Source organism: Littorina saxatilis, linkage group LG16 (genome assembly GCF_037325665.1).
Source record: "Littorina saxatilis isolate snail1 linkage group LG16, US_GU_Lsax_2.0, whole genome shotgun sequence".
In the NCBI taxonomy this organism is placed as follows: Eukaryota; Metazoa; Mollusca; class Gastropoda; order Littorinimorpha; family Littorinidae; genus Littorina; species Littorina saxatilis.
This window is the reverse complement of record NC_090260.1, coordinates 40,901,979-40,920,720: the sequence shown is the minus strand read 5'-3', so window position 1 is coordinate 40,920,720 and position 18,742 is coordinate 40,901,979. Positions and strand designations below refer to the sequence as shown.

The window sequence follows — 18,742 nt, the reverse complement described above, 5'->3', positions numbered from 1 at the left end:
GGACATGTAATTTAAACGTACAAAACGACATTTTGTACACTACCTCTCTAAAAAAAATGCGACTATGACCGACCGATATGTATGTGTAAATTAGGTCATTGTTAGTGATGAAAACGGATTTTCTTTAAAAGATAACACGCAAACTGTGAAGTTCAAGCCCATAAATGATTTTAGTACGACTTCTTCAAAACAGGTCTGTTTTTCACTCCACCAGTTTCAGTTTTAATAAAATATATGTATAGCTCTCATTTAAAAAAAAAACTTATCTGCAATTCACTTAACCAAATACACAATGAACCCAGAAGGTATTAGAGTGAGACACTTTACAGTGAAATATGTTATGATTCCCCTTATTTCAAAATATATGCATTTTAATTGGCAGACACGATTCACGTCGTTGGTACGTGTCCTCTGGTGAGGCAACCGTCAGCATTTTTTGTCATAAAAATTGACATTTTTAAACATAAATCATGGACAAAAAACTAATTCTACAAAAAGTGCAGGTTTTCTTGGTATAGTCAGTTAAAGCATCTTAAAATTCAAGAAATTGTGCAATTACGTGTATGTATTTGAAATGGCAGAAAATATTGAATGAAAGTGATTTTTGACTGATTGAAACCCTACCCCCACTAACAAAATGTGCCCTGAGATTTGGGGTGTTACTTGAAGATGAATAAATAATGGCTACGGTTTTCCCCTAAAGCATTCAAAACCTAAACATATACATAGGCAAGATGTTCTACATTAACACAATTAACTTTTTAAACATATACATATGCTTAGTACACGATACTTCCGGTTTTTCTACCGGATGACTTATACATTTAGGGGGTAAACACCTTATCGTAGAAAAAGCTTTATTCTCAAAAAGTGCAAGTAATTATTAAAAATCATACATAATATTTATATATTGGAGTTAATTTTCCTTCGAAAGTCATTTGTTTCAAGTGGCAGACAATGTCAGTTGGAGAGTTACATGTACGTAAAGTGTATAACTGTTGTCTGTGATTAGTGCATTGTGTACACATTGGCACCATTTGATCCTAAATGCTAAACGATGTCGTGATCATACCACAGTTTTAGGATAATTTACATCGCATCGATTACTAAATTGATGGTAGAATTTCACTGATAAATTCTATTTCCGGTAGCGTCAGTGCCGTTATCTGAGATAGTAACGTTTTACATGGTTTCACGTTCAGTGGTGAACGTAACGTGTGGTTTAACAAAATTACTTACACATACAATAGTGAAATCTGTCTGTGTGTCTATGTCTGTCTGTGTGTTCGTCTGTTTGTCTCTCCCTCTGTCTGTCTATCTCTTTCTCTCTGTGTCTTTGTCTGTCTGTCTGTGTCTCTCTCTCTCTCTCTCTCTCTCTCTCTCTCTCTCTCTCTCTCTCTCTCTCTCTCTCTCTCTCTCTCTCTCTCTCTCTCTCTCTCTCTCTCTCTCTCTCTCTCTCTCTCTGCGAGGTAGGTGCACTTAAAGAGAAAGCAATACAGAAAGAAATGCATTTCTCTACCAAGAATGAAGTTTGTCTGTCTGTGTGTTTGTGTGCGTGTTTTTATATTTAGTCAAGTTTTGACTAAATATTTTAACATCGAGGGGGAATCGAAACGAGGGTCGTGGTGTATGTGCGTGTGTGTGTGTGTGTGTCTGTGTGTGTGTCTGTGTGTGTGTGTAGAGCGATTCAGACTAAACTACTGGGCCGATCTTTATGAAATTTTACATGAAAGTTCCTGGGATTGATATCCCCGAACGTTTTTCTCCTTTTTTCGATAAATGTCTTTGATGACGTCATATCCGGCTTTTCGTGAAAGTTGAGGCGGCACTGTCACGCTCTCATTTTTCAACCAAATTGGTTGAAATTTTGGTCAAGTAGTCTTCGACGAAGCCCGGACTTCGGTATTGCATTTCAGCGTGATGGCTTAAAAATTAATTAATGACTTTGGTCATTAAAAATCTGAAAATTGTAAAAAAAAATAACAAAAATTATAAAACGATCCAAATTTACGTTTATCTTATTCTCCATTATTTTCTGATTCCAAAAACATATAAATATGTTATATTTGAATTAAAAACAAGCTCTGAAAATTAAAAATATAAAAATTATTATCAAAATTAAATTGTCCAAATCAATTTAAAAACACTTTCATCTTATTCCTTGTCGGTTCCTGATTCCAAAAACATATAGATATGATATGTTTGGATTAAAAACACGCTCAGAAAGTTAAAACGAAGAGAGGTATAGAAAAGCGTGCTATCCTTCTCAGCGCAACTACTAAACCGCTCTTCTTGTCAATTTCACTGCCTGAACGGTGGACTGACGATGCTATGAGTATACGGTCTTGCTGAAAAATTGCATTGCGTTCAGTTTCATTCTGTGACTAGTTCGACAGCTACTTGACTAAATATTGTATTTTCGCCTTACGCGACTTGTTTTGGTTGCGTAAGTGTTTCTCTATAAGCATCTCTACGTCTTTGTTTGCGTACATAAGTGCGTGCGTGCATGTGTGGGGGTTTCTGTGTCGGTTTGTCTCACTGTGTGTATGTCTGTCATTTTGTCGGTATGTTTGTGTATGTCTTTGTGTGTGTGTGTGTGTGTGAGTGTGTGTGTGTGTGTGTATATGCGAGCGTGCGTGCGTGCGCGCGCGCGCGCGTGTTTGTGTGTGTATGAGTGCGTGCGTGTGTGTGTGCGTGTGTGTGTGTGTGTGAGAGTGTGTGTGATTGCAATTATTCCTCCTTTTTACATTTAGTCAAGTTTTGACTAAATGTTTTAACATAGAGGGGGGAATCGAGACGAGGGTCGTGGTGTATGTGTGTGTGTGTGTGTGTGTGTGTGTGTGTGTGTGTGTGTGTGTGTGTGTGTGTGTCTGTCTGTGTGTGTGTGTGTGTAGAGCGATTCAGACTAAACTACTGGGCCGATCTTTATGAAATTTGACATGAGAGTTCCTGGGTATGATATCCCCGGACGTTTTTTTTCATTTTTTCGATAAATACCTTTGATGACGTCATATCCGGCTTTTTGTAAAAGTTGAGGCGGCACTGTCACACCCTCATTTTTCAATTAAATTGATTGAAATTTTGGCAAAGCAATTTTCGACAAAGGCCGGGGTTTGGTATTGCATTTCAGCTTGGTGGCTTAAAAACTAATGAGTGAGTTTGGTCATTAAAAATCGGAAACTTGTAATTAAAATTATTTTTTTTATTAAACGATCCAAAAATAATTTCATCTTATTCTTCGTCATTTTCTGATTCCAAAAACATATACATATGTTATATTTGGATTAAAAACAATCTCTGAAAATTAAAAATATAAAAATTATGATCAAAATTAAATTTCCGAAATCGATTTAAAAACTATTTCATCTTATTCCTTGTCGGTTCCTGATTCCAAAAACATATAGATATGATATGTTTGGATTAAAAACACGCTCAGAAAGTTAAAACGAAGAGAGGTACAGTAAAGCGTGCTATGAAGCACAGCGCAACCACTGCCGCGCCAAACAGGCTCGTCACTTTCACTGCCTTTTGCACTAGCGGCGGACTACGTTCAGTTTCATTCTGTGAGTTCCACAGCTTGACTAAATGTAGTAATTTCGCCTTACGCGACTTGTTACATTTAGTCAAGTTTTGACTAAATGTTTTAACGTAGAGCGGGGAATCGAGACGAGGGTCGTGGTGTATGTGCGTGTGTGTGTCTGTGTGTGTGTGTGTAGAGCGATTTAGACTAAACTACTGGACCGATCTTTATGAAATTTGACATGAGAGTTCCTGGGTATGATATCCCCAGACATATTTTTCAGTTTTTTTATAAATGTATTTGATGACGTCATATCCGGCTTTTCGTGAAAGTTGAGGCGGCACTGTCACGCTCTCATTTTTCAACCAAATTGGTTGAAATTTTGGTCAAGTAATTTTCGACAAAGCCCAGACTTCGGTATTGCATTTCAGTTTGGTGGCTTAAAAATTAATTGATGACTTTGGTCATTAAAAATCTGAAAATTGTAAAAAAATTTTTATAAAACGATCCAAATTTACGTTCATCGTATTGTCCATCATTTTCTGATTCCAAAAACATATAAATATGTTATATTTGGATTAAAAACAAGCTCTAAAAATTAAACATTTAAAAATTATTATCAAAATTAAATTTTCGAAATCAATTTAAAAACACTTTCATCTTATTCCTTGTCGGTTCCTGATTCCAAAAACATATAGATATGATATGTTTGGATTAAAAACACGCTCAGAAAGTTAAAACGAAGAGAGGTACAGAAAAGCGTGCTATCCTTCTCAGCGCAACTACTACCCCGCTCTTCTTGTCAATTTCACAAAAACAAACAGATAATGACGTCATTTTAAGTGGCACAAACGTGTACATGAATGCCTTCCCTTTCGAATGATTTACAGTTATATAATTTCTGTCAAGCGGTTTAAGTTTTATGTCCGTTTTATGAACCCAACCCTCAAAACAAGAATAGTAACGCCAAAGAAGGAAAACATACACACAAACCAACGTTTTTCTCACCGGTGGTTTGGAATATTGCCCCAAAACTTTCGATTTAGTGTTGTGGTGTTAAAATCTATCAGAAAAAAGTGTTTGCTAACGTGACGCCAAAAAGTAACCAAAACGGTCCTTAGCCGACTGACTACTTAGCCTTAACTCTTAATCCTTGTTAAATAAAGTTCAATTCAATTCAATTCAATTCAATTCTCTCTGTACATTCACAATTTTGATAATTACGCAAGAATTCAAGTAAAGCTTTTAACGTGTATATAGTCTTGTGAATAGTGTTTCTGCCTTTTACTGTAATGTTTAACTTTTGTAAATGTTTAACGTGTGTATATATATATGTATATAATATTAGAGTAGTCCCTCTCTGAAAAGAAGATAGTTTGTATTGCTTTTGCCACAACCCTCGTAAAATAAAATTTGATTTGATTTGATTTGATCTCCCTCTCTCTCTCTGGTGATATGCAAGAAAAACATCTCAACTTTCACAGTATCATATTTGCATCAAGTGCGTGGTCAAAAGAATCAAAACTTACCCTATTTTTACGAGATTGATACTAAAGTGCTTTCAAGTCAGAGTCGAATGTGTTCGCTATACGTAATGATGTACGGAATGATCACGTCACCCCAAACGTTTTTGCTCTGAATAATTGCAACGTGTAAACAACACATCCCGCCGCGTAACTGGTGTCAGGCATAATAGTCTCTCCGCAGACAATAACAAGTCGCGTAAGGCGAAAATACAACATTTAGTCAAGTAGCTGTCGAACTCACAGAATGAAACTGAACGCAACGCAACGCAGCAAGACCGTATACTCGTAGCATCGTCACTCCACCGCCCGTGGCAAAGGCAGTGCCAGTGAAATTGACAAGAAGAGCGGGGTATTCGTTGCGCTGAGAAGGATAGCACGCTTTTCTGTACCTCTCTTCGTTTTAACTTTCTGAGCGTGTTTTTAATCCAAACATATCATATCTATATGTTTTTGGAATCAGGAACCGACAAGGAATAAGATGAAAGTGTTTTTAAATTGATTTCGAAAAAAAAATTTGATAATAATTTTTATATATTTAATTTTCAGAGCTTGTTGTTAATCCAAATATAACATATTTATATGTTTTTGGAATCAGAACATGATGGAGAATAAGATGAACGTAAATTTGAATCGTTTTATAAAAAAAATTATTTTTTTACAATTTTCAGATTTTTAATGACCAAAGTCATTAATTAATTTTTAAGCCACCACGCTGAAATGCAATACCGAAGTCCGGGCTTCGTCGAAGATTACTTGACCAAAATTTCAACCAATTTGGTTGAAAAATGAGGGCGTGACAGTGCCGCCTCAACTTTCACGAAAAGCCGGATATGACGTCATCAAAGACATTTATCAAAAAAATGAAAAAAACGTGTGAGGATATCATACCCAGGAACTCTCATGTCAAATTTCATAAAGATCGGTCCAGTAGTTTAGTCTGAACCGCTCTACACACACACACACACACAGACACACACACACACATACACCATGACCCTCGTCTCGATTCCCCCCTCTACGTTAAAACATTTAGTCAAAACTTGACTAAATATAAAAAGACATGTCAACAATATGTCATGACATGTAACTGGTTAGGTTCTTGTGTCACTCTGCAGGGACAGAAAGTAGAGTCGTACCTTTCAAAGGAACAAGTTCAAGTACTTGTTAAAAGCCAAGCCACGTCTGACGCCGAGAGAAAAACAACACGCCCCATCACGCTAGACACAACACAGACCAGCAGCATACCAGCGATCCGTCAGGGATCAGCGCCCGACAACGAGGTAAATTCATATAACTTATTTGTCTTATATTTCATCATGGTCAGAGGAATAAGAAAACAAGAACGCTGAAGTCTGATTAACCTTTCAGTCAATCGCACAAACCTGACACACCTACAGCGAAGTGATGCCACTGAAAAAGTCCATGTCGCTCTCACTTTCCCATTACAAACACACACACACGCAAGCACACACGCACGCGCGCCTGTACACACACTCCCACACACGCACACACAGACACACACAGACACACACACACACACAGACACACTTGAAACTCACTAATGCCGCTTTCGCAACATGGGCAACTTGCCCAACTTGCCTATTACGCGTAATCGATTGCCGTTTCCGCGTATTCGGCTGCCGATTTCGCATAAATTAGCAGGTTTAAGAGGCATGTACGCATTTACGGCAAAATGCTGCCTATTTTCGCGAAATGGGCAACGTTTTGCCAATTACGCAAAATGGGAAAAAATGTTGCCGATTCCGCAAATTGGGCAATGCCGTGAATTCAGGATGACATATGCATTCAAGTATTTACATATTTATAGTTATGTATTTGTTGGAATGTATGTTTATGGTGTGAGTGTGTGTGTGTGTGTGTGTGTGTGTGTGTGTGTGTGTGTGTGTGTGTGTGTGGGCATGTGTGTGTGTGTATGTATGTATGTGTGCGTGTGTATGTGTCACAGTGTGTGAATGTGTGCGTGCGTGTGTGTGTGTGTGTGTGTGTGTGTGTGTGTGTGTGTGTGTGTGTATGTGTGTGTGTGTGTGCTTATCAAGCAAATAATTTAAAGATACGTTGTTATTTTAAATACAAACGTGCCTGCAGTGTAAAGGCTTCACTTAATCCGTTTAGACTATAGCAAAGTATTTGTGGAATACGAGGTAAAATATCTATTTATAATTTTTAGGATATGAATGTTGTGCCAATCTATGTACACTTCATCGTCTTTTCCTGATTAAATCCTGCTAATATGAATGTGTGTGTGTGTGTGTGTGTGTGTGTGTGTGTGTGTGTGTGTTTTTGTGTGTGTGTGTGTGTGTGTGTGTCTGTGTGTGTCTGTGTGTGTGTGTCTGTGTGTTTTACAAACTGTTAATATAACAACTGACCGGAAACATGACGCATTTGTTTTCACTCAAATCCACTCTGCCAGATACGGCTACTGTAGTATTATAGTGTGTTGTAGTGTTGCAGTGTGTTGTAGTGTTGCAGTGTGTTGCAGTGTGGTGTAGTGTTGTAGTGTGCTGTAGCAGAGTACTGTAGATAGTGAGCTCTAAAAACCAAAGCAACCATGTTACGACCTAAAATTCATCTAAACCTCAAAAACAATTCCGTGTCACTCGTTCAATGTGCGTAATGCTGAAAGTTTTATCTACAAACACATTCTGTCACTGAAGAAAAATCCTCGTCGCCGCGATATTGGCATGTGCCGTGTTGATGTACACGGCATTTTGTTACTGGAATAAGTAACTTAGCACGTTTTTCAAACAGCATGTTGCACAAGAGGAAGAAGAAATGTGCGTGTCCCCCGTGTCATCTCCAACCCTTCTTGCAGTATTGTTGGTGATGTAATGGTGATCTGGCAGTCAAAAGTTGTTTTTCAGTGTTACGCATGTTTCGGTGTCACAATATTGTTTAAGCTGTCTCCACTACCACCAGGTTGTTGGACCTTCATGACATTCTGCTTGATTACTCCTAATGATCATGATTCAATGTGTGTCTGCGACGTAATCCGTTCTTGGTGCTAAGTATTGCACAAAGTAGATTGTTTGGTCACACCGAAACATGCGTTATGCTCCCCACCCTGGTCACGTTGAACGCCACCATGCTTTGCCCGTAGGTTGTATCTGGATACGCTTTAGGCTGTTTCATGTTTGACCTCTGATTCCCCCTTTCTGTAACCAGCAGTTAGGAAGAACCTTCAAAAAACGTTGTCCACACTGAAAAGTTGCACTGCAAAACTCTCTAAAGGGCATAATTATGTTCCTGCTTTCTAAATACACTTTTTAAAGAGGATACTCTTGCGCGACTAAACGAAATGGGCAAAAATGTTGCCGATACCGCGAATTCGGCACGACACATCAATACAAATCTACATATACCAAAATACATGTATATGAATACATTCACATTGAAATTAGATTTGGTTATGATGACAAGGTATAACACATCATTTCAGCTACCCCTCTCCTGGATATTATACGTTATCCCAGCGAAGCTGGAGGTATCCCACGAACGCTATACTGTAATCGACTTGAGAAATGTTCTTCCCAATAACACATAATACAGAATTTTCCTCAGGAATGGACACAGAAAATGAAATCGAAATTTTTAATCCTCGACTTTTTTTTTAATCGTCGACCTTTTAAAATCCTCGACCTTTTGTCCTGTAGACGTTTTGCTGTTGACCTTTTGTCACCCTCGACCTTTTGTCGCACTCGACCTTTTGACTCTTGACCAAATGTCTTCGACCTTTTGTGCCTCGACCTTTTGACCCTCGACCTTTTGGTTCTCACCCGAACTGGATTTCGTCACTCTGATGGGGGGTGGTAGTAGCAGCACTCATAAACAGGTCATTGACACACTATTCGCAGAGAAAAGGAAGGTATAACGGTACTCCACGGACACTGGCTAAGCCCACTCAGTGTTGTCTGTCTGTCTATAATTTTGCCTGTCTGTCCGTCTGTCTGTTTTTCAGTCTGTCTGTCTGTTCTTCAGTCTGTCTGCCTGTTTGTCAGTGTGCCCGTCTGTCTGACTGTCTGTCTGTCTGACTGTCCTCTGCCTGTTTGTCAGTCTGTCCACCCGTCTGTCTGTCTGTCTGTCTGACTGTCTGCATGTTTGTTAGTCTGTCCGTCTCTTCCTGTGTGTCTGTCTGCCTGTTTGTCAATCTGTTCGTTTGTCTGTCTGTCTGTCTGTTTGACTGACAATCTGCCTGTTTGTATGTCTAGCTTTTTATTTGTCTGTCTGTCTGTACCGACTGTCTGTCTGTCTGCCTACCTGTTTGTCAGTGTGTCTGTCTGTTCGTCAGTCTGTTTGTCAATGTGTCTGTCTGTCTGTCTGCCATTGTTATGTCTGTCCGTCTGTTTTTCAATCCTCTCAAATATTTTGAACAGTTAACTTCTACACTCAATGAACAACACAGTAAATAAAATTCGCAGAACTAACTGGTGAAGCAAGCCTATCCTTTATTCTAACTGTATGGTGTGAACTTCTCCCTCGAGATATCTTATCTTGGGCAAGCATTGTCTAGAAATTCCATTTAACTGACTCGCGCTGCCCTCTCCATCCGCCTTAATTCGCTTAGTGTCTGTGGAGTACCGTTATACTTTCCTTTCCTCGGCGAATAGCGTGTCAGTGATCTATTTCTGAGCGCCGCTACTACCACCCCCCAATCAGAGTGACTAAATCCAGTTCAGTTGTTCTTACTCACGGCATGTTAAACTTTGTCTGCATGTATGTTTCCTTGTTGTGAGAACTAGGGTTCAATCTCTATTATTGTTTAAATGTTGCATCACTCACACACACAATCAAACACACGACTCAGCCCTGATTTGTCCTCTCCATTGAAACTCTCTGTGGTGCAGACTCTTGAAATCTATTCATATCGTGTTTTGTATCGATGTGTAGGTCAGAATGTCTTCTCTCAGCTGGTGTTCGTTTTGCAATTGCCACACGCACGAGACGATAAGCAAAAATACTACACGTTTTTCTAGGAGTGATATGCCTGTGTCACAGAACGGCGTATCTCGCTCTCCCAGCTGTGATATTTTTAGAACTCCGGGCTGCGCTGGCGCTCAGGTTAATAGCAACCTCAGCCCACGCTGGCAGCAGGAAAAGCTTCGGGGAAACTAAGCGCTTGGGCTGAAACAGGCGTGGATGAAGCTGTGTATCGTATGCGAACATTTTGTGACTGACTGCATGGTGGTTGATGATGGTAGATAGCTGTGTTGTGTACAAGACAAACAGTACCGGACCTAAGAATGAGCCCTGTGGTACTCCATAGAGCAGAGGTGTTGTGCTAGAACGATGGTGTGCCACAAGAACAAACCGACTTCTGTCTGACAGATAGGAACGGAACCAGGACAGAGCTGTGCTATTGGCGCCGAAATATTGTTCCAGACAAGAGAGTAGAAGGTTGTGGTCAATCGTATCAAACGCAACAGAGAGATCTAACAGAAGAAGAGCGGAGACTTAGTTGTGATCAAGAGCAGTGAGTAGGTCATTTACAATGCGCAACAAAGCAGTTTCTGTTGAGTGGTTCGCACGATAGGCGGACTGGTGTATGTTCAAAAGGCTGTTTGCTTCAAGGTGTGCATTGAGCGGATGTAGGACACATTTTTCCATGATTGTGGACCAGAATGGCAAGTTTAAAACGGGTCTATAATTTTTGAGGTCATTTTGATGGAGGGGACGGCTTCTTCAAAAGGGGTTTTACAACAGCTGTTTTCCAAGCTGGTGGAACTGAACCCAAGAAAAGTGACTCATTTATCAGATTGGTAATGATGGGGAGAAGGACATCTAGGTTGTCATACATCAGTTTGGTAGGCATGGAGTCCACATGTTTTGGGTTGGGTGGCTGAAACCAGCTTGCGGACAGACTCCACTGACACTGGACTGAAACTCGAAAACTACGGACCAGAATATTGTGCCTCATGCTGGGCTAACTGACTTTGATCCACAGAATTGTTGAAGCTGTTGCGAATTTGTACAACCTTCTCACGAAAGAAATCCGAAAAAGCATCAGCAAGTTGGTCTGCTATGAGAACAGTTGAAACTTTTACATTTTGCGACTTGTTTCTGAATCCGCTCAAGTTTTGTTTTGTCATCGACTAGGTGTGGATCCCACACTGTTGCTCCATAGTCGAGGGTGGACCTTATGAGGGAGATGTATGCCATTCGTCGCAGTTCTGGGGGGCAACTTCCCAAGTTTCTTCGCAGAAATCCCAGCTTGGATCCCGCCTTCTTGCACATGGTTGCGATGTGCTTGGACCATTTGAGGTCTGCTGAGATCTCGATCCCTAGATATGGGCTTTGGTCGACGTGCCGTAGGATTTCCTTGTTAAGTTCGTAGATGTACGTTGTGTTTTTCTTAGTGGGGAGGACAAAACACTTTTTGGCGTTGAATCGCATGCCCCATTGATTGGCCCATACTTCTATACTGTTCAAAAAAAGAAACGCATAGTTGCTATTTGCCAAATTTGTTTTATTTTTCGAAAAAATTAACAGAAAATCCAATATTTAGATTATTTGTTTGAAATTTGGTATGGACACAGTTGAATGCACACACAGTTCATTTGCATCTTCAAATCAATCAGTCAATCAAAACGATTGGGTGCCGAGGCTGTCAAGTCAGTAGGGGGTGTGGGCGGGGATATAGCTCAGTTGGTAGCGCGCTGGATTTGTATTCAGTTGGCCGCTGTCAGCGTGAGTTCGATCCCAGGTTCGGCGGAAATTTATTTCAGAGTCAACTTTGTGTGCAGACTCTCTTCGGTGTCCGAACCCTCCCCCCGTATACACTACATTGGGTGTGCACGTTAAAGATCCCACGATTGACAAAAGGGTCTTTCCTGGCAAAATTGCTTAGGCACAGTTAATAATTGTCTACCTATACCCGTGTGACTTGGAATAATAGGCCGTGAAAGGTAAATATGCGCCGATATGGCTGCAATCTACTGGCCGTATAAAATTTCATCTCACACGGCATCACTGCAGAGCGCCTAGAACTGTACCCACGGAATATGCGCGATATAAGCGTCATTGATTGATTGATTGAGTGACTGCCTTGAGCAGCAACAACTGCCCGGCACCTTCTGGGCATGGACTGGATCAGATGCCGGATATCTTGCTGTGGGATGGTGTCCCACTCCTCCTGAAGTGCCTGCAATAGATCGCGGTGATTTGCCGGCGCTTCTTCTCGCCTGCGCACACGTCTGTCCAATTCATCCCAGAGGTGTTCTATCGGGTTCATGTCTGGCGACATGGATGGCCAGGGAAGCACCTGGACATGGTGGTCGGTGAGGAACTGGGTGGTGAGTCGTGCTGTGTGCGGGCGAGCGTTGTCCTGCTGGAATATGGCATCCTGGTCAGCCAGAAGAGGAAGGGCGTGTGGGCGCAGAATTTCCTCCACGTATCGCTGGGCAGTTATGCGCCCTTGGACGTGCACCAGGGTGCTCCTTCCAGCGGTATTGATCGCCCCCCACACCATGACGTCTCCACCACCATGAACGGGTGCCTCATCCACACAGTTGGGCGCGTAACGTTCGTTTACTCTCCGGTAGACCCTCCTCCGACCATCATGTCGCTGGAGCAGGAAGTAGGACTCGTCGCTGAACCACACGTGTCTCCAGTGATTCCGGACGGTCCAGCGAAGGTGCTGGTTGCCCCACTGCACTCGGTTCTGGCGATGGCGGCGGGTGAGGACAGCTCCTCTGTGAGGTCTGCGAGCTCTCAAACCAGCTTCATGCAGGCGGTTCCGCACGATCTGGTCCGATAATCGGTGTGGCCCGGGGAGAGCCTGGACAGAAGATGAGGCCGACAGGAAACGATTCCGGAGGTGGCGGAGCCGTATGAAGCGGTCGTGAGCAGCAGTTGTCGCCCTTGGTCTTCCCGCTCGTGGCAAGTCAGCAACGGAGCCAGTGGCTTGAAACCTGACCCACAGTCTACTGATGGTGCTCTGGGACACGTGGAAGTGCCTGGCGATTGCACTTTGACTTTGGCCTGCTTGTAAACGACCCAATACAATTTGGCGGTCTTCTCTGCTCAATCGGGCCATCTTTCGTCGCTGAATTGTCGTCTGATTTCTTTGTGGCGAACAATCCGCTTTTATGGGTTTTGGAAGACATGGTGAGAGCTCAATATTCCCCGAGTTTCACGAGATTACACTGAAGCATGACGAGTGGTCATGCCAAATGGGCAATTTTGACATTGTAGCCACTGATAACGCATGCGTCACGTGCAGAGCTCACTTGTGGCAATGGACGAAAGGTCGACGACCAGATAAACATTTTCTGCAGTTTGGTGGATATCCTTGTAGCCATATAACTAAATTAATCAAATATTACAAGCTATGCGTTTCTTTTTTTGAACAGTATAGTTTTCCAAGGTCCTCTTGGAGAGTGATGTGGTCCTGGAAGGAGTGGATTTCTCGGTATAACAGGCAGTCGTCAGCGAATAATCGTACTGTTGAATTCACTTGCTCAGGAAGGTCATTCACATGGCACAGGAAAAGCAATGGGCCTAGGACTGTGCCCTGTGGTACTCCTGAGTCGACGGTTGTTCCCTCTGAGTGTTCTCCCTCCAGGATGACTTTCATGGTTCTATTGCACAGGAATCTTGTGATCCAATCGTGTATGGGTCCCTTGATGCCGTAGTGTTCCAATTTGTGGAGGAGCTTGGAGTGGGGGACCGTGTCAAACGCCTTGCTGAAGTCGAGGATAATAATGTCGCTCTGCACTCCAGCATTGTTTGTTTTCTGCAAGTCGTTCATGGTCGTCAATAGCTGCGTTTCACAGGAGAAGCCTGATCTAAACCCATGGTTTCTGCAAGTCGTTCATGGTCGTCAATAGCTGCGTTTCACAGGAGAAGCCTGATCTAAACCCATGGTTTCTGCAAGTCGTTCATGGTCGTCAATAGCTGCGTTTCACAGGAGAAGCCTGATCTAAACCCATGGTTTCTGTCCGTAAGGATTTTGTATTTCTCCAGGTGAAGATGGATGTGATGGCTGATAATGTGTTCAAGCAGCTTGCATGCAACGGATGTTAGGGACACCGGTCGGTAGTTTTCAGCTCTGTTTTTATCTCCCTTTTTGAAAACGCAGGCTACGTTGGCAGTTAGCCAGTCTGCGGGCAGGTGTCCTGTTTCCATAGAGTGTCTATATATGCAGGTTAGAGGTGCCGCGAGGATGTCGGCACAGTTTTTCAGGACCTTACTGGATATTTCATCTGGGCCGCAAGCTTTTGAAGGGTTCAGGTTTCTTAATAATTTGGCAACCCCTTCTTCCGTGATGACAAGGTCGGAGATGTGAGGCTGTTGGGGACTATGCATTTGTGGGGGAGGCGATCCGTCTTCTCTTGTGAATACCGAGCGGAACTGTTGTAGGAGGATTTTTGCTTTTGACAGACTGTCGGTGACGAGTCTCGTTCCTTCTTTTAGAGGTGCTACGCCAATATTGTCTTGTTTTCTGGCGCGGACATACCTCCAGAAGGGCTTGCTGTTGTTGTTGTCTCTCATTCCTGTCTCAATGATGTTGTTCACATATTTTTGTTCCGCTTTCCTAATTGCACGTCTGCATTCTTTTTGGCAATATCTGTAGTTTGACCAATTTTTACTTTTCTTTGCCTTCTTGTGGAGTCTTTTTTTCCTTTTGAGGAGTTTCCAGATGCAGGGGTGTCGTTTGGGTCGGCCCTTCGGAAAATTCCCGATTCTTTTTTACTTTGGCCGAAACTTTCATGTCCCTTTCGGCCAAATGTCCGAAGAGTATTCGCCTGAATCGGCCAACGTTTGTCCAGTTGTTTTTATTGGTCAGGCTTTGATTACTAAAACTGCTGCCGATGTACTAAGTCAACTGACTGACGTTTATTTTCTTCGCGAATACCAAAAACGAAACATCAATGTTTTGAACGGAAGCCATTGACAAAAATATAGATGCCAGAGTGGTTTTCCGTGGACAGGGGAAACCACACTCTTAGCGTTTGCGTCCGCCAGTTCGCGATAGTTTATCAGTCAGTCAGTGCTTTCAATTTGGATTTGAACATCATGTCGCAACCAAAAAAGAAAAAACTAAATTGGCCATGGTTTGCTACCCTTCGCCAAGGTAAGTGATACCGGACAAAATGACAGCAACACCGCGAATGTGGCATGGACAGTGTCAGTGTGAGTGGTAGTAAGCTTAGTGTTGTCAAGTCGATCGAAGCAGACGACATAGCAGACGAAAGTCACCGCGAATCGAAATCTGCTGAGCCAGATAATGAAAAGCGTCCTCCAAATCGTGGTTTTCAAGCAAAATGGCTCACCCTACACAGTCTTTTATTGGTGTTTTACCAGTTGTGTTTCCCAAGGCTTGTCAAGATTTGCAGAAGATTGGAAGAGTTTTACTTTCAATTCAAGAACTTAGTTAAAGGTTTGAAAAAGTTTCAGAGAACTGGTGTCTGTTTTAGTTTAATCAGCAAAGCTGATTGTTTCAGATGCAGTATGCAACATATAATCCAGGGGCGGATTAGGGAGGGGGGGGGGGTGTGTTACAGGGGTTTATAAATTAGCTAAAATTCTTCAGCTTCAGGGGGGCTTTGCCCCCCAGACCCCCCAAACGGGACTCTGGACCCCAGTTTGTAAGACAATGATTGTATGTATTGGTGTTCCCCTCTTGAGTCTTGTGCTTCAATGTTGCGGTGACTTTGGTAGAGCCAAAACAATAGCCGAACATTTTCCAAGATGTCCTAAAGCTTTCTGACAGTTTCGGCCAAATGTCCCAACATGAAAATGTCTTGCAACACCCCTGCAGATGTTCTTGTCTATCCAAGGTAGGTCATTTTTCATGCGGTGCTGGACTGACGGTACACACATCTCAACTGCTGTTTTGATCGTAGACTTAAAGACTTCCTACATTTCATTTGCGTGCGCGCCTTGTTCTTTCATGGCGGTTATTTTATCCTTCAGTGGTTTTAAGGCTGTATTTATGTCTTCCCAATTTGCCTTCGAGAACAGCTGACATTTTCTTGGTTTTTCTCTAGTCCTCTGCGGTCGTGTGTCTAGGTCAGCAACGGCTGCTTCATGGTCTGAGACTCCAGGAATCGAAGTACAGAATTTTAGCAGCGACGGATATGACAAAAATAAGAGATCTAGGATGTTATCTTGCCTCGTTGGTTTGTTATGGACTTGAGTGATGTGGGCTTCTGTTGCTATATCTATGAGCTTCTGTTGAGTTTCTTTATCTGGTGCACCCGGCTTCACCGTACCATGTTCCCAATTTATGTCAGGACAGTTGAAATCACCTGACAGTATTATCTGCTTCTGCCGCTCTTTTCCATTTATCTTTGTAAGAATCTTTTCAAGTTGTGCGAGGTCGTTGTCTGATCTCTTCGGCATGTAGAAGCAACCCAGAAGGAGGCCTTTGTTTCTTTCTAATTGGAGCTTGACCCATATCCTCTCACAGTCTGCGTTTAGCTCTGGTAGTTCGGTTGATACTAGGGATCGGTGAACAAGTATGAATACTCCTCCTCCCACTGAACTACGATTTTTTGTGAAAGGTTTGTAATTGTCGGGGAATACTTCGCCCGAGTAGTGTCCTCCTTTTTTCTCGGGGTCCTTGAGCCAGGACTCGGTTCCAAATACCACGTCTGGTTTTATGTAATTTAGCATCACTTCGAGTTCTGCCTTTTTCTTCACTATGCTCTGGCAATTTAAATTCAATATACGAAGGTTTTGTTTCCTGGATAGGTCAAAGATACTACTACTGTTGTTTCGATTCATGTGCGTTTGGCTTGTTCTCGTTTGGTTTCCAGCATGTGAGTTCTGCGTTGGGCTGCATTGGTCTGTGTTTGGGGGTCTTTCATGTGTCGGTGATAAATACCGGCGGCTTTTGTCCATTGGGCTGCTTGTTGAGATGGGACTAAAGCTTTGGCCAGAACGGAGGGAGTCAACGCTGTCATCCATGTTCATCAGAGGGAAGTAGTAATTTGACTTGTGACTTGCATCTAAGCTGTAACTTCTAAAAGTGAATGTGTCACAGTTCATACTATCACATCTACAACACGCCCATGCGACACTATCCCCTTTGAGCATTTCAAAATCGGCCGAACATAATGACAGGCACTCCTTGTGATACCAGACACTGCAGTCGTCGCAGGCCACCGCGGAGGTCTCTACGTGTTGTTGACAACTTCCGCATGTGTATGTGTCCTTGATTTTGGGCGGTCCTGGGTTTAGGTTTATGTCATTTGACAGTAGAAGTGTCAGAACAATAAGGGCACTCACCTGTCTTCTGTGTGCACACTCTTTCAAGGCTTTCCTGAAGTTACCTCTGATTCTGAAGACAAGGGATCCTGGTGTGCTCCATGTGTTATTCTCCGTGGTTGGCGTGTTAACAACATAGCAAAATGTGAAGAGGACCAGCAGTGTAAAAATGAAAAATTTCGGGGCCATACTCTTGTCTCTGTTGTGGTCAGGTTGCATGATAAACCGGAACTACTGACCACCGAGTTTCTGTAATTTCCGTAGCAGACGACGCACTTGCTCGAAGTCGAATCTGTGTCAAGTCACTAATGGTTCCAAGTTTTAATGCACCGCTTCGGTTTGCGAGGATAATGTTTCCTTATCAGCTATGACGATATGAATTTTTGAATAAAAAGATAGCAGATACGATGTCCCGATCGCGAACACAAGCTTTTGTTTACATTTTGAAATTTGCACTTCAGTGAGCGATCGTACGATGTGGGAATTTTCAGCAAAACCTAACAGTAGCAACACTTTTTGAGCTAATAATTTCAAACCCCGGCCTAAAGTAAAGAGGACTACTATTCTATAATTTGAAAATCGGCTCGAGTCTAGTACAAAACAGTGAAAACTTTCCAATAATTTCTCTCGATAACGAAAATGGCAGCTGATGCTCTTCCTCTCCAATGTCTCAGGAATTGATTTGCGAGCTTGTCTCATAAACGGGAGTAGTTTGGAGTAGAATACAATTAAAGGGTCTGCCAAACCCTGCAAATACAGTAGGCAGCCCAGCGACGGTCTTTACACCCCCGGTATAGGGGTGTGTATAGGTTTCGGTCGATGTGCTTGTTTGTTTGTGTTCGCATATAGATCTCAAGAATGAACGGACCGATCGTCACCAAACTTGGTGAACAGGTTCTATACATTCCTGAGACGGTCCTTACAAAAATTGGGACCAGTCAAACACACGGTTAGGAAGTTATTGGTGGATTAGGATTATACAAGAACTTATAGAGGGACATCTTAATGGTCAAAGGGAAATAACCATTCTCACTCAGTCACTGCCACCAACTGAGAAGGTTATTTCCTTTTGACGGGGGTGTTTTTCCTACCTCGGAGGAATTTCTTGTTTCAATATGACTTAAGTGCTACTGCTCAGTCCGCAAGCCCGACCGTTCGATTGGAGGCCGTAGCGCTGTATTGTGCAATACCACCTGGTGGCTGAAAGTAGGTTACGTCTCCAGCTAAAGCTACTACTCATGACTTAGGTTCTCTAATATCGATAAAAAAAATAGCGCTCTGAAAAAAAGTCGCGTGAAGCGATATACATTTTTTTTATTCAATCTGTTGGCATCAAACTAAAAGATCAACACCAAAAACCAGACATCGCCCAGGCTACATCAATAGTCTCCACCAGGGTATGGCTTGGGCGTCGGTCATCGATCTTTTGCCTAGGTAAATTCGGAAAAGACCGATAGATAATTGTCTC

General features: G+C 42.4%; 1 protein-coding gene across 1 annotated transcript in view; it reads left to right on the top strand.

Moving 5' to 3' along the window:
* The first annotated feature begins 6,122 nt into the window (after positions 1-6,122).
* Positions 6,123-18,742, top strand: part of LOC138950000 (uncharacterized) — a 276,950-nt gene continuing 264,330 nt past the window's right edge. The window contains exon 1 of the mRNA XM_070321780.1: positions 6,123-6,326. Coding sequence (XP_070177881.1) covers positions 6,123-6,326 — 204 coding nt within the window. The remainder of the gene's footprint in view (positions 6,327-18,742) is intronic.